At 42.5% G+C, this 15,405-nt stretch overlaps 1 protein-coding gene across 1 annotated transcript in view; it reads right to left on the bottom strand.

Annotated features, from left to right (window-relative positions):
• slc2a15a (solute carrier family 2 member 15a) overlaps positions 1-15,405 on the bottom strand; it is a 98,846-nt gene that overhangs the window by 33,174 nt on the left and 50,267 nt on the right. Inside the window, exons 7-11 of the mRNA XM_042011127.1 lie at positions 12,360-12,492; positions 11,777-11,964; positions 8,635-8,745; positions 4,019-4,120; positions 3,698-3,773 (exon numbers count right to left, since the gene is read on the bottom strand). Coding sequence (XP_041867061.1) covers positions 3,698-3,773; positions 4,019-4,120; positions 8,635-8,745; positions 11,777-11,964; positions 12,360-12,492 — 610 coding nt within the window. The remainder of the gene's footprint in view (positions 1-3,697; positions 3,774-4,018; positions 4,121-8,634; positions 8,746-11,776; positions 11,965-12,359; positions 12,493-15,405) is intronic.

Raw genomic sequence — 15,405 nt, 5'->3', positions numbered from 1 at the left:
TTTTTTCACGGGGGCTCAGCAGCATGCTCGTTTTATTGAGATTCAAAAGGAAATGCACTCCGGCCGTCAGAGCCTTGAAATGGAGCAGCCTAGTGACACCAGGTGGGGCTCTAAATCTGGGTCAGTGCACAACATACTAAAGTTATTGTATGTGTTACTAGAAGCTCTAGCTGAATGTGCAGAAATGAGGGGACAAACTAAAATAGAAGCAGAACGACTTTTGCAAAAAATGCGAATGAAGTTTGTTTTCATGCTGCTCTTATTTTGGAAACTTTTTGACAACACTGATTTTGCCACAAAGGGCCTGCAGAGCTCAACACTATGTGTAGCAGAATGCATATATCTTATAGAAACACTAATAGCTACATATGCGACTTTCCAGGATGATTCAGATGGCGATTTTAAAAAAGTCCTGAGACTTTTTCCCAATATGTCTGTTGAGGACCATCATAACAATCCCTTTAACTTCCTGCAGTGTTGAGAGACTTTTCGCTGCAATAAACAGGATCCAGACGCGATTGAGATCATCCAGACTCATTTCTGGACTTCAACTTATTTGATTTGTCCAGCATTTAATTTCAATAACTGTGCTATATCAGGTTTATATGCACTTATTGTTCAAGGTGCCAAACGGGAGCAGAGCAGCTCTTTGTCGGTCACTTTACCTGTAAAGAAGTGTTCTATGTTCTATTAGCTTAGTAAACAAAGAAAAACATGCTTCCCATTGAATAGCTGCAAAACAATAAAGCATAATCAAGTAAAAAGGCAGTGCCTCTCGTTCTCTCCCTTTTTTATTCCTTTTTGATCTTAACAGTGAAATTTAACAGAGGGCCAGTTATGAAGTGTAGATCTCTATGGTACGATATCTACAGTTATAGAAATTCTTACATCATAGATTAATTTACAGCGGCCCAACAGATTTTATTATATCATAAAACTTTTACACACACACATACACACATATATATATTATATTAGCTTTAAAAGTAAATCAGGCCCATCCTGATTTTTCCAGGCTCTGCCACTGGCCAGCAGAGCTAGTTTTTAGTACTGCTGGTGGCATAGTGAACTCACAGAGAAGTGTCCTGCGGCCAGATCATGTTGACCAGCTGATAATTTTTTAAACAAAGTATGTAGTCATTGAATGGTATTTGGTTACACTTGACTTTTTCTTAAATATTAGTGCACTGCTGTTAGTTTATTCAAATGACAGTAGTAGCAGGTTCAACCACTGCTCATTCAACCTGAAGCAATGTCAGTTGCACTTTTTTTATATTAATGTTCTATTTGTAACATTATTATGTTGAAAAACAGCAGTGGAAGTTGCAGGTAAACCTACTGTTAAAATATTGTTTGTACTGGAAAAAAAAAAAAAAAAAAAAAAATATTGTTTGTACTGACTGTACTTTTATTTAAAACTGGTTAAATACTGAAAATAATACCAGAAAAGGTTAAGCCTCTATTGATTCAACCTGGAGTGCTTGTTGAACTTAATCAAAAAATGTGAATGCATTTGCCATTAGTTCTTGTTTACTTGTTTGTTTATACCCATATTTTTCTATTCTATTCTATTCTACAGTCATTTAGCAGACACTTTTATCCAAAGTGACTTATGAGAGTAAGAAGAACACAAGAATTCAAACAAGATGGGCCGTCCTAATTAAGTGATAGTCAGACTGCTTTGAGTCCAGTTGGACCAGGTGCTGTCATGTAGTGCTAGAGGCAGTGCAATTTTTTTTTTTTTTTTTTTTTAAAGATTTTTTGTACATCATTTTGTTTAAATACAAGATCACAAATTCATGAAACAATATCAACTTGGGCATAAGTGCACGCAGCTTATTCAGCCAAAGAGCTGGACAAATATTTCTAACTCATTCTGAGCAGAAGAGTTAAGCTAAGTGTGGAAATGCTCCTTAAACAACTGAGTCTTTAGCTTGCTTTTAAAAGTGGATAAGGACTCTGCGGATCGGACGGAGTTTGGTAGATCGTTCCACCACCGGGGCACAACAGAGGAGAAGAGTCTAGCTACTGATGTGGCGCCACCTTGTGGTGGGAGCACTAGGCGTCTTTCACTGGCAGAGTGTAACTGTGGAGAGGGAGTGTAGCTATGGATTAAGGAGTGGAGGTAGACTGGAGCTGTTCGGGTTATTGTTTTGTAAGCCAGAAGCAGAGCTTTGAATCTGATGCACTGCAACTGGAAGCCAGTGGAGAGCGATTAGCAGCAGAGTGACATGAGCTCTTTTGGGCTGGTTGAAGACCAGATGTGCTGCTGCGTTCTGGATCATCTGCAGAGGTTTAACTGAGCATGCAGGCAGGCCAGCCAGTAAGGAGTTGCAGTAGTCAATGCGTGAAATGACCAGAACCTGGACCAGAAGCTGGGCCGTGTGTTTAGTCAGGTAGGGTCTGATCCTTCTGATGTTGTAGAGAGCAAATCGGCAAGATCGAGCGACCGAGGCAACATGGTCCATAAAGGTCAGCTGGTTGTCTACCATGACACCAAGATTCCTGGTAGAAGACGTAGACACAAGCGTGATGGAGTCAAGCTGCACGCTTATCTGTGGTGGTAAGGAAGGATTGGCTGGAAAGACAATAAGCTCGGTCTTGGACAGATTTAGCTGAAGGCGGCGATCCTTCATCCATGCGGAGATATCAGCAACATGCTGATATTTACATTGAGACGGTTGTGTCGTCAGGTGGGAAAGAAAGGAAAAGCTGAGTGTCATCTGCATAGCAGTGGTAGGAGAAACCATGAGAGTTAATGACTGCACCGAGTGAGGAGATGTATAGTGAAAAGAGAAGAGGACCAAGCACCAAGCCCTGAGGTACCCCTGTTGTCAGCCCATGTGATCTGGACACGCCCCCTCGCCAAGATACTTTGAAGGATCTTCCTGTGAGGTAGGACATAAACCACGAGAGGACAGATCCTGAGATGCCAAGCTCTGAGAGTGTGGAGAACAGTATATGATGGTTGACTGTGTCAAAGGCAGCAGACAGGTCCAGCAGTATAAGGACTGAGGATTGACCAGCAGATCTGGCAACCGGTAGGGAATCAGTAACTGACAGGAGAGCAGTTTCAGTAGAGCGGCCTTGCCTATAGCCAGACTGATATGGATCTAACAGGTTGTTGTCTTGGAGGAACTGTGAGACCTGACTGAAGACGGCACGCTCTAGTAGTTTAGACATGAATGGAAGCAGTGAGAAAAAAAAAAAGATATCTACACCATTCACGGCCATCTTGTTGATTTCTTGCGGTTCTTGGTAGTGTAAATAAATTTTGTTGAAATTCTACATCTCGCAAGCTTTCAAACAATATCTTACAGCTGAACAAGACTTCATTCGTCAGGTATATATCTTTGAGCATAAACACGGAGAAAATGGCAGCAATTTCTTTAATTGATTTAGAGATTTAACTCACTTACAACGAAGGCTAAAAGTGATCAGCATGTCCAAGAGACCTAAAAAAAACTAAATACACCCTTTTAGTTTTATCACAACTTGCTCAGGTATATGGACAATCGCAATTTTTCTGACACTGGGATTATATTCTGTGAGGTCTTAGCTATGCATTGAGACCAGGTTTATTCACATTGACCTGTTAATTGTAGAGTTATTATTGATTTAATTTGGGTAGGTCTGTTCAGACAAACCACACGTCCAAAGATGCTAGGGTTTAACAGGGTGCAGTGAAGCCACTTGCCTGGACCGATGCAGAAGCCAGCAATGATCCCGACTACACAGCAGACACTGATGTAACGCATAAATAAAATGTGAGTCTGTGGGAAGAGAAAAAACATTTCAAGTTTAAATTGGATGGAGGGATGCACAGCTTCTCCAGACTACAACACTAAAATCCACATTGCATGAGTGTGGGAATGTGACATGTAGGGTAAAAGTGCTTTGAATGACTAGGAAAGTATTGTTTTGGTAGAGTCTATTTACCATTCTCTCTCTCTCTCTCTCTCTCTCTCTCTCTCTCTCTTTCTTTTTATCAATCTTTATATCTCTAAAACACACATACCTGTAGAATGAGGGATAATGTGATTCCAGTGCTGCATATGCCCATCACTGCAAAACCCCCAATCATGAGAGGTCTTCTTCCCAGCTTCTCTATGGTGAAACACTGCAGGAGTAAGCATAAAAAGACACACCACATGAAGAAACATGGCTCACAGTGAAGTTTAAAGAAGAACTAATCTAAACGGTGAAATATTGTGCTCATGTCTGGCATCCATCATGACGTTTCTAGACCCCCCCCTGCATAGCTGAAGTATAAACCTTTTCTACAGCTGCATCCTTTTGTTAGCTAAAGGTCCTGCCAAAAACAAGGCTTTGGGGTAAAGATGAATGAACTATGAACTGCTAGTTTCCTCCTTTCTCGGCTGAACGGTAAACATAAATTAATTATTGTGTTATTTTTGACAGACCTAATATATTGGATAGTGACCTTGATGCTCACTAGTCCTTGGCCTCCTTCTTTGCACTTAGTGTATAGCCTCTGGACACTGAATTTGTTGTAGTGGTGAACAGCTTCTGTGTTTTAACATCTGTGGTCTGAACTTCCTCCTTTGTTCAGCTTATTATCCCAGATGGGTAACTGATCACTGGCAAAGCATAGCATTCCTGAGTTGGTAGCCATAGCCAGCCTTGTTAATTAATTGGCTGACGGGGTTCAGGGCTATGCCAAACAGTTGGGACAGAGCCTCCTTGGGATATACTATTGATACTATTTTATATAGTATTTCATGGAGACTTGTGCAATTGGCTCAAAGTTGACCTAAAGGGTGATCTGCCACAACCTCAATGAGTTTGCAATGAAGGTTCTTAGAGTGTTGTTGGTCTTGCACATATTGTGCATGGTGTGAATCATGTCTGGGCCATGTGCTGACCAGTTCTTCATTCCTGATATTTTTTTCTGGGTCTCTGCCACTGTGATGGTAATTGGGCCTTGTTCAGGGAGGGTGCTGTGGTCCACTCTTAGTTCTTTTAACCACTGTTATGTCATGACTCCTTCTCCAATATGTATTTCCAGTATTGTTCAGTCTCCAGCCTTGGTGGGTTGACGTCTGATATTATCTTGCCACTGGGCTGGGTTAGCGGAGAGCTGCCGTGTTATTTGTATTGTGTATCTCCACAGTTGCACAGCCAGTGCTTGGAGTCTTTTTTTGGCAGTTTCCAGAGCCTCACCTATGGAGATCTGGCTGTACCCATTTGTGGTTGTACCCTTCTGGAGTCCTGACAGTTGACTAACTTCCCTCCGAGTTGCCTTGATTTTGGCTTCCAGCCTCCTCCTCCATGGTGCCTCCTTCTTGCCCTTCAGTTGATGTTATGTTGGCGAGCATCTCCAGGATCACTGTTTCTGTGCAACAATATATCAATAATATCAACTCTTTTATTTCAATGATGGTCTAAGTAGGGAATGTTGTTGGTGTTGCATTCACATCAGCTAGAAGACTTTCTGGTGGTATTTCACTCATTCTTGCTAGTCGGTGTTGGGGTTGACAGGCTCTCATCTTAGCCGTGATCTTATTTCTCAGGTCAGTTGTTCTCTCATTAATCATCATTGCGGCTTGGTACCCAATCTCTTAAATTGATTACATTCACTTCAAAAACGGAAGAGCTGTCTAAAGACTGTATGGACTTTGTATATAAAAAAGAGATGTATACATATTCTAACTCTGCTCCGGAGAACTCCCTGATTCAGCTCCATGTACACCTCTGTCAAAGAAAGGGAAAATGGAGCCAACACTCTGAACTACAAGATAATATTGTGCGACTGGTAGCGGAAAAAAATAAAAGAAACCTAGCTGAACACTTAGCTGCAATGATTAAAAGAAAAATTGACACAACTGAGAGTCTCAAGGAGTCTTCAGAAATCCTACTCAAGGAAGTCCAAGATATCAAAAAGGAGTTAAAGATTCCAGTGATGATCAACAAAACGTCATAATGACCTTAGAAGACAAGGTGAATGAGATGGAGCATTATAACAGAAGATGGAACCTTTGTCTATACGGCCTGCCTGAACAAGAAGGAGAGGAGGTTATAGAACGAGTGATAGAAATCTTCAAGCGATGTTCCAGATGCTGGACAAAATCCAAGTTTCTGCATTCATGTGGGCTACAGAATTGGGCGCAAAGAAAGCAACAAGAATCGGACAGCGATAAGATTCTTCTCAAGATCAACAAAAGATCAAGTTCGGAAATACGCAAAGAACTCTGAGTTCCTTAAAACAAGAAAGTTCCAAAATGGTAAGAATCTAACCTTTAAAGACAAAAAGCTATGCAACAAAATATGGCCGTATATCGACAAGGTATGAAAAAAGGGAAGAAAGATGTTTTCGTTGGAGCCAGTGCATTCATTGACAGGAAGGAAATCAGAGCAGATTGAAAAACTCCTTGCTCCTTTTGCCATCTAGTTTTAATTTGATTTATGCAAAGTCTTCCGCTGATGACGTCATTTTGCTCTAGCAAACGTGAATGGAGACAGTTCTCGACACATCAGCCATGCAGAACTATCATCTCGTGGGTCTTATAGCCTGGATTGATCTGTCAGCGATTGATCCCCAGAACTGTGTGTTGGGTTATGTTTCCCACCAGGCCTTGTTTTTGGTGCTACTTGGGTTTTCGGTGAGATTTGTGTTCAGCTTGCATTAAATGTGTTGTGTTCTCCAGACCTCCGTCTCCGTGTCTAAATCGTACTGAAGATGAAAAGCGTGCAATTTTAATGAACAGCTGAATGAGGTGGGATTAAAATACATGGACTCCGCCACGTGCAAAGCCCCGCCCCACCACGGATGAAGTTTCTTGTTAAATATTAATTAACCTGGTCAGCTGTTCATTGCACATAAAACACAGACATACCCTCTGCAGCAATCCCCGCCCCATTGCGGATGGGAGCTTCTCGTGGAGTACATAACAAGCTTTATTCTAAACATAAAAATGTGCCATGTTCCTCAGGGTTGTGTCCATAAAGAAATTAAATGTCTCCCTGTCAGAGTTAAGCCAACTTATTTAAATTAAAAATCGATTTGATCTATGGCTCATGAGAGATCTATCACTGGACGGTGAAAAATTAGAATCTGCACTTTATAACTTTGGAAAAATAAAGCTCATTATCTAAATAGATCCTTGCGAAATAACCCTTTTAATAAAGGTTGTTAAATATGTTAGATTTTAATACATCAAATGTGATATTAAAGCTGAAATGGAACAAACATTTTATCAGAGACAAACATAAATTATGGTATTTGATACCAAACCTTGTCTTAATTAGATTGGAGAGAGAGAATTCCTTTTCAAATGGGATTGTGAGGTCAACAAAATTCCTATTCAGTAATCCAATTTTCACAGACAGGCTTCTTTCTACAAACATAATTTACTCACATAAATATTAGATTTGGAATAACAAATAAATGAAATACAAAAATATATCTATATTTTCTATCACATGGGTCCAAACTAAGTTTTTGGGGACTTTTGTTATTCCAGCATCTGTGAGAGACTACAGTCTTTGAGGCAATTCCAATCGGTTCAGTTAGAATGCTACAAGGCAGAAATGGACTGACATTCTCATAAATGCCATTGGATAAAAAAGCTAATAACAAATTTGTTAGGCATATGATTCATTCATTGTCAGTTTTACTTGAACAATATTTTTTAAAAAATGAATTTGTCATTGATATGGAATTAAATGACGATGCCACCCCTGGCATCATTGGTGTACGAATGTATGAATATACATATATATATTTTCCCCTTGCCCTCCGTGGGCAGTCTCTTATCCATCCAAGCTTGGTTCCTCTACCAGAGGTCTGGGAGCTTGAGGGTTCTGTGCAGTATCTTGGCTGTTCCTAGGACTGCACTCTTCTGGACCGATATTTCTGAGGTTTGTCCTGGGATCTGCTGTAGCCACTCTTCCAGTTTGGGGGTTGCTGCCCCCAGTGCTCCGATGACCACGTGCACCACTCCATGAACCCTCCATGCATGGTCAGGAGCTTTCGTGTTTTCACATCTGTGGTCTGAATCTCTTCCTTTGGCCAGCTTATTATTCCCGCAGGGTATCTGATGACCGGCAGGGCATAGCTGTTAATTGCCCGGACCTTGTTTTTGCCATTGAGCTGACTCCTTAGGACTTGCCTTACTCGTTGGAGGTATTTGGCTGTGGCTGCTTTTCTTGTGGCCTGTTCGAGGTCACCATTTGCTTGTGGGATTCCAAGGTACTTGTAAATAGTAAATGGCTCATTTTCATTTATACTGTACATGGAATGATAACCAATCGCTTTACATCATATGTCACATTCACCCATTAACACACGCATTCACGCACTGATGGCAGAAGCTGCCATGCAAGGCGCTAACCATGACCCATCAAGAGTAATTAGGGGTTCGGTGTCTTGCCCAAGGACACCCCGATACTGGCAACAATCGAACTGGCAACCCTCGGGTTACAAGACGACTGCTCTACCTTGCTGATAAAAAAGAGAGAAAGGGCATTTCTTTTATTTTTACGTGTTTAATAACAATGTGTTCAGTGTTGGACCAGGTTTAGCAGCACTTTCTGGCGTAAGTTATCACCATAAATAATCTAGAAACACCCAGTGTAAACAACTTCACTGCTCATCTGTTATTGAATGTTTACCCCAACGAGTCCAGCGATGATCTCGATGATTCCTGTTCCTGCGGTGGTGTACTCGATCTCTATGGCCGGGATACCTGCGTTCTCAAAGATGTCATTTGTATAAAACCAGATCTGCAGCGAAAAGTAAGAACTTAAAGATCAGTAATAAATCTAAAATAATTCACATCAGTTATACTTTTGTTTGACAGTGAAAACTTTGCTATGTCAAGATGTCGTCAAATCCAGAAAATGGTTCTAGTTTATCTACTTTTTTGTACTTTAAAGACGAGATGAAATATTATATAAGAACATCAGCATCAGGTGTGTGTGTGTGTGTGTGTGTGTGTGTGTGTGGAGGGGGGGGGGGGGGGGGGGGGGGGGGGGGGGCAGAGCATCCTTCTTCATAACATTTCAGGAAAACTTGATAACCAGCCATACAAGGCCAGTACAGGGAGCCAGATTAAGATAACAGCATTTTTTGGTTCAGGCTAGAGCCTTGAGTCTCTCAGTGGTTTCATGGCGACTTCTAATCATCCGAATCTGGGTCAGTTTCCACCCAGCCAAGCCGACAACTTTTCCAAGTTGGTGTCCACCCCACGTATGAGCTCCAGAAAACAGAAAACAAGCAGCCAGCTTGCCAGAAAACGTAGGAAGGAGGAAAAAATGAGCCCAAAGTAGAGAAATGTCTGCGTTACTTAACACAAGGGCTGCGTGTGTTAACTTTCATTTTTACATCAACAGTGAGCTAATGCTAGCTAGCATAGATGCTATTTTACCGTAACAACAATATCTGAACAACACAATAATTAAGGTACTGCCAATATTATGCAATAAAAAGCATGCATGTCATAATGTCAAAATGACAAAGTAAAGGTTTAATGTGGTGTAATAATGTTCTAATTGTATTTGCAATGCAGTATTTATACAACTGTTTATTGCAAGGATACAGCTATTTAATCCATCCATTTTCTGCTGCTTATCCAGAGTCGGGTCATGGGGGTAGCTGCCCATGCAGGGAAACCCAGACTTCCCTCTCCCTGGCCACATTCACCAGCTCATCCAGAGGAATTCCGAGGCGTTCCCAGGCCAGCCGAGAGATGTAGTCCGTCCAGCGTGTCTGGGTCTGCCCCGGGGCCTCTTTTCAATGGGATGTACCCGGAACATCTCACCAGGGAGGCGTCCAGGAGGCATCTTAACCAGATGCCCGAGCCAGCTCATCTGGCTCCTCTCGATATGGAGGAGCAGCGGCTCTACTCTGAGCCCCTCCTGGATCACCGAGCTTCTCACCCTATCTCTAAGGGAGAGCCCGGCCACCCTGCGGAGAAAACTTATTTTGGCCGCTTGTGTTCACAATCTTCTTCTTTCGGTCACTACCCACAGCTCATGACCATAGGTGAGGGTGGGTCGACCAGTAATAAATATATATATATATATGTACTGTATATATATATATATATACATATATATATATATATATATGGCTCCAGCTTACCCGCAACCCATAATGGACTAAGAGGTTCAGAGAATGAATGAATATATGTATATATATATATAAACCATATCTTTAACTATAGACATGTTTGGTATCCACAGAAAGTCCAGAATCTCAGCTAACAGCTCAGTAAAAACATTTCTATGACCACCAAACACAATTGAGACAACAAACAAGTAAAAGACCAGGTACACAATATCCTAAAACATATCTTAAAAAATTATGTCTCCCCGTGTCCTGTCATGCTCCGTGGTACAGAGCCCGGTTTTCCCAGCTACCCTGAAGGCATCCTCCCCGCTCTCTGGCTTGATTGCTGATGCGCTCCACCTGCGCTGAGCGCTTTATATACCTGCCAGTTTCATCTCTTAGTCGCCAGATTGTCTTGGTTTTTCCCTGTACGTTTCCAGCCCTGATTTCTCTGCCTGTCTGCCTGTCCGTTGTTGACCCGGTCACCTGGATTTGGATTCTGCCTCTGCCTGCCCCCTGTCTGGTACTCTGCTTGTCTTTGTTTGGATCTCCTGGCTCTCAGACCTCTGGAATTGATTATTGGACTTAGATAACGGATCACGGACTACTTCCCTCACCCCCACAAGGATTCTCTGACCCACGCTGTCATCCTGGTCGGCAGTCCGACCTGTGGGTTATTATCCAGCTTCTAACCTCTCTTCTGCTCAGCAGCTTCTCCCACATCACACAGCAGATTCCCCCCTGGATTCCCTCAGCTCAGATCCTGAGATAATCTTCCCTCGCCCGCTGGATCTCACGCTGCTGGTAGGTCAGCCACACTATTGCGCACTGTCACCTGCCGCTCCCTGCCTTCTAACACCTGTCTCCTATATCCACAGAACCCAGACCTTAGAAGACCAGGATTGCACATTCTATCCATTGTACACCAATAAATGTTTGTAACCCATCCCTGGGATTCTGAGTCTTCTTCTGAGTCCAAACCTGTCAGCCCCATGACAGAGTCCACCCGACAGCATGAACATGGACAAACTCCTCTACTGACAGCTCACATCTCACAGAGGAGGAACTCTAAGTTTAATCCTGCTATGATCAAAATGTACTGAACCAGAGGCAAAAGAAGGCCAAATTTATGCGTCTCGTTTGTAAAACAGTCAAAAAATGTCTCACTTTTGCTGCATTTAGTTGGTTTAAAAAAAAAAAAAAAAAAAAAAAAAAAAAAAAAAAAACTTTACATATCTTTTGGGTGCAGTTTCCCGTCCAAAAATCACAATTTTTTGCTCATTTCTCTGGGTTTTGACAGAAAAAGAAAAATGTTTTTAAGTGTCAGACAGAAATCGTATCATTTTAATAAAGCCGCTCTCTCCTGATTACATTAGATGCACCGCTGCAGCAGGACCAGACATGGATGAAGAGGCCTGGACTGCAGCCTCTGCATGAGGCTTCTCTGCATTCAGAGCCAGTAGCAAGAAGTTTGGAAAAAAGAAAAAAAAAAAATTTAAATGCGCCATAAAAACAACAACAAAAAAAATGAACACCTTTAATTAATTAATGCATTAACGTACTAATAATGCATTAATGTGCCCAGCCCTAATATATATATTTACACCTACAGACATATATGGAAGCTCCTCTGTAATGAAAATGTGAAAACTCCACTGACAGACTATTCTTTTGTATAATCTTAACTCTTTTTACTGTACTTACAGCATCAATACCAGACAGCTGCATGCCAATATTGATGACAACCACACTGAGCACCTGCCAGCGGACTGTGTCATCCAGCAGTAGTTTCCATACTGACAGAGTTTCTACCGATGACAGAGAGCGCTGCTCCTCCTGCATCTCTTCAATCTCAGCCTGGATATTACACTTGGCTCTGTACCATTTCAGAGCTGGAAGAAAAGAGACAGACGTGACATAATAATAAGTTGGCACAGGTTTCTAGAGACTGATCAAATAAAAGTCAGAAAACCGATGACACTGCCCCAGCAGAAAATAAATCTGAGAGTCATGTTTAGTGTGATCAGACTTAGGAGATTTGATTACAACATGCATTACCCTGAAGTTTCAGGTAACTTCTGCTATTCCACAATGATTTGAACTCAGAGTTTAATAAAATCTTCAACAATATCTTTTCAGCTGATGGTCAGGAGAGTCAGGTAAGCAGTTTTCCATAGAACATGCCAAAGATCCACAGTGGGGTTAAAGTCTGGATTCTTTGGTGGACAATCCATGTTTGAATGAAAATGCTCTGTTAAAATTTGTGCTATTTTGTAATTTAACAGACCTGTGATTGTGGCATGGACGTTGTGTTTTTCAATCAGCAGGTATCTAGGGCTCTCTGGAAACCAAGGCAACAACATCAGCTGGATGAACGTAGGTACCACCACCACAGACAGAAAGAGGGGCCAGTGCTCCTCCTGAAACAGTCGCAACATATTCTTTTTACACTTAGAGAATGAACGAGGAGGAGTGGTAATGGTTCCTGCATGAAGGAGCTGGAAGTCAAGAGTTAAGTTGCTGGGAGAAAATCTACATAATGAAGTCATGTTAATTACTGCTCAACATTCATGATTTTTTTATACAAACAAATTTTTTCCCAGCTGAGAGCATGTTACACCAGCATTTTACATAGTAATGTATCCAGCTATACATAATTAGATCATTTCTTTGGAGGGCCAAAGCCATACAGATAAAGAAAAAAAAAACACACACACAAATACTTCTGAATACATTTTCACGTAACTTTGAATGTCAACTAGGGCTTAAGAACAGTTTTAATAAATAGAAGAATTTTTAAGACCATATTTCTAAACAAAACTCATGAAGACTTCAGTATCACAATGTGCTAGCAACAGGTAATATTACAACATACTCAGTAATAAACTAAGACACAAATGAGCTGGAGCTCGAATTAGGACACAAAAAATTTACATTTTAGACATTAACATATGATCCATAAGATGGTTTTTATTTGTTTAAAGACAAAATATACAAAATATACTTCTGGTGCCATGTGAGTGGCAGCCTGTAACAGTAGCTCCTGCTCACCACTAAGCTTTTCATTACTTTTTGCTATTTTTATTCTTCCTACTTTTTGTGTTTTGCGTGTTTTAAATTTTCTCTTCATCATACTAGTGGAGTTTGCACTGGCGGTTCTACTTGTTTTCTCACTTTTTGTTACCGCGTTACCTCACACAGCTCCATTGTTCACAGCTGCTACCTGAGGAGTGACCGGATATTCCCTTCCCGATAGGAGACAGGGATGCTGTACTGGCGTCAAGCGCTGCACCAGGAGGAGAAGTTACTGGCCCATCCTCCCCTCCATCATCATGGGAAATTTAAGTTATCTTCCCAATAAGATGGATGAGTTAGCAGTGCTGATCCAGCATCAGCAGGAGGATGGGGAATGCAGACTCCTGCTGTTCATAGAAACATGGCTAATTGTGCTAACTCCGGACATGGCTGCCAAACTGAATGGTTTCACACTCCTACAGGCGCACAGAAGCAAGAAAAGCAGTGAGAGTAAAGGAGGGCTGGCAGTATTTGTGAATGCACTGCTGCGAGGACATTGAACTGTTGGCCGTCAGTATGAGGCCTTCCTACCTGCCAAGAGAGTTCACTCATGCTGTCGGGCTAGTAGTCAAGGCTCTCCTGAAGAAGAAGAAGAGAGCTTGTCAGTCTGAAAATAAAGAGGAGCTGAAGTCTGTGCAAAGGGAACTAAGGAGGATAATCAAGAAGGGAAGAACAGCTACAGGGGGGACATCTGTGGTGTCTGGAGAGGCCTTCATACCATTTGGGACTTCAAGGAGCCAAAGTCCCAGCCTGTGGGAGACCAGAGGTGGACAAATGACCTGAACTTACTTTTCAACAGATTTGATCAGGCGTCCACCCCTCCCTCAGCCAAGTCTCTGCTGCCACTGCATCACAGTCTGTGCCCCTCCCCCCATCAACATCTCACTACTATGGGTCACAACACACCAGGTGAGAAATGCCAAGAAGAAGAACAGGGCCAGGAAAGCAGGGTCGGCATCAGCTCCAGGCTCCTGAAGTCCTGTGTAGACCAGTTATGTGGGGTTATTGGGTACACATTAAACCTGAGCTTGAAGCTGGGGAGAGTGCCACAACTCTGGCAAACCTCTTGCATCGTCCCAGTGCCAAAGTCACCACACCCCAAGGAGCTCAACAGCCAGTAGCTCTGTTGTCTCATCTGATGAAAATGCAGGAGAGATTGGTCCTCATCCATCTGTGCCTGCTGGTAAGTCCCTTTATGGACCCACTGCAATTCGCCTACCTGCCTGACATTGGGGTGGATGATGCTGTCATCTACCTCATTCACACGTCCCTCAGTCATCTGGAGAAAGCTAGAAGCACTTTGAGGTTCATGTTCTTTGATTTCTCCAATGCATTCAACACCATCCAGCCCAGGATGCTGGGAGACAAGCTGCAGCTAGCTGGGGCGGACCATAACCTCACTACATGAATTTTGGACTACCTCACTAACAGACCACGGGGCTCTGAGTTGGATCAGCTTCTTTGCATGAAATAAACCATCATTTCATCTCCAGAAGTTCTCTGATGACTCTGCTGTTTTTGGTTTTATCACAGATGGGGACAACAGAGAGTACAGAGGACTTATTCAAGACTTTGTAGACTGGTGCCTGCCAAACAATGTCCAGAACAACACAAGTAAGACTAAGGAGCTGGTGGTGGATTTTTGCAGAAGTAGCCACTCTTCATCTGCACTGGTGAGCATCCAGGAAACTGACATTGACACTGTGAGGTCCTACAAGTACCTGGGTGTTCACCTATATAACATTCTGGACTAATCGGACAACAACAAGGCCCTGGTCAAGAAGGGCAACAGCAGACTGTTCCTCTTCAGGAGGCTGAGGTCTTTTGGAGTGCAGGGACCACTCCTCAGGACCTTTTATAACTCTGTGGTGGCATCAGCCATCTTTTATAGAATAGTCTGCTGGGCCAGCAGGATCATGGACAGGAACAGGAGGAGAATGGACAGTCTGGTGAGGAGGGCCAGCTCTGTCCTGGGATGCCCCTTGAACTCAGTGGAGATGGTGGGAAATGAGAGGATGATGGCTAAGCTCTCATCCCTGTTAAACAACATGCCCCACCCTCTACGGGACACTTTGGCAGCACTGGGCAGCTCCTTCAGTTACCAGCTGCTCCATCCACGGTGGGTGAAGGAGAGGTACTGCAGTTTCTTCCTGCCTCCTGCCGTCAGACTCTACAATAAAAGAAAATGTGCGCTTATCTGCAGACAAATAAAAAAATAACTAACAACGGGACTTTTGCACAACACTCCACCTCACCTC

This window comes from Melanotaenia boesemani, chromosome 16 (genome assembly GCF_017639745.1).
Source record: "Melanotaenia boesemani isolate fMelBoe1 chromosome 16, fMelBoe1.pri, whole genome shotgun sequence".
Taxonomy (NCBI): domain Eukaryota; kingdom Metazoa; phylum Chordata; class Actinopteri; order Atheriniformes; family Melanotaeniidae; genus Melanotaenia; species Melanotaenia boesemani.
This window is presented reverse-complemented; position numbering and strand designations above follow the sequence as displayed.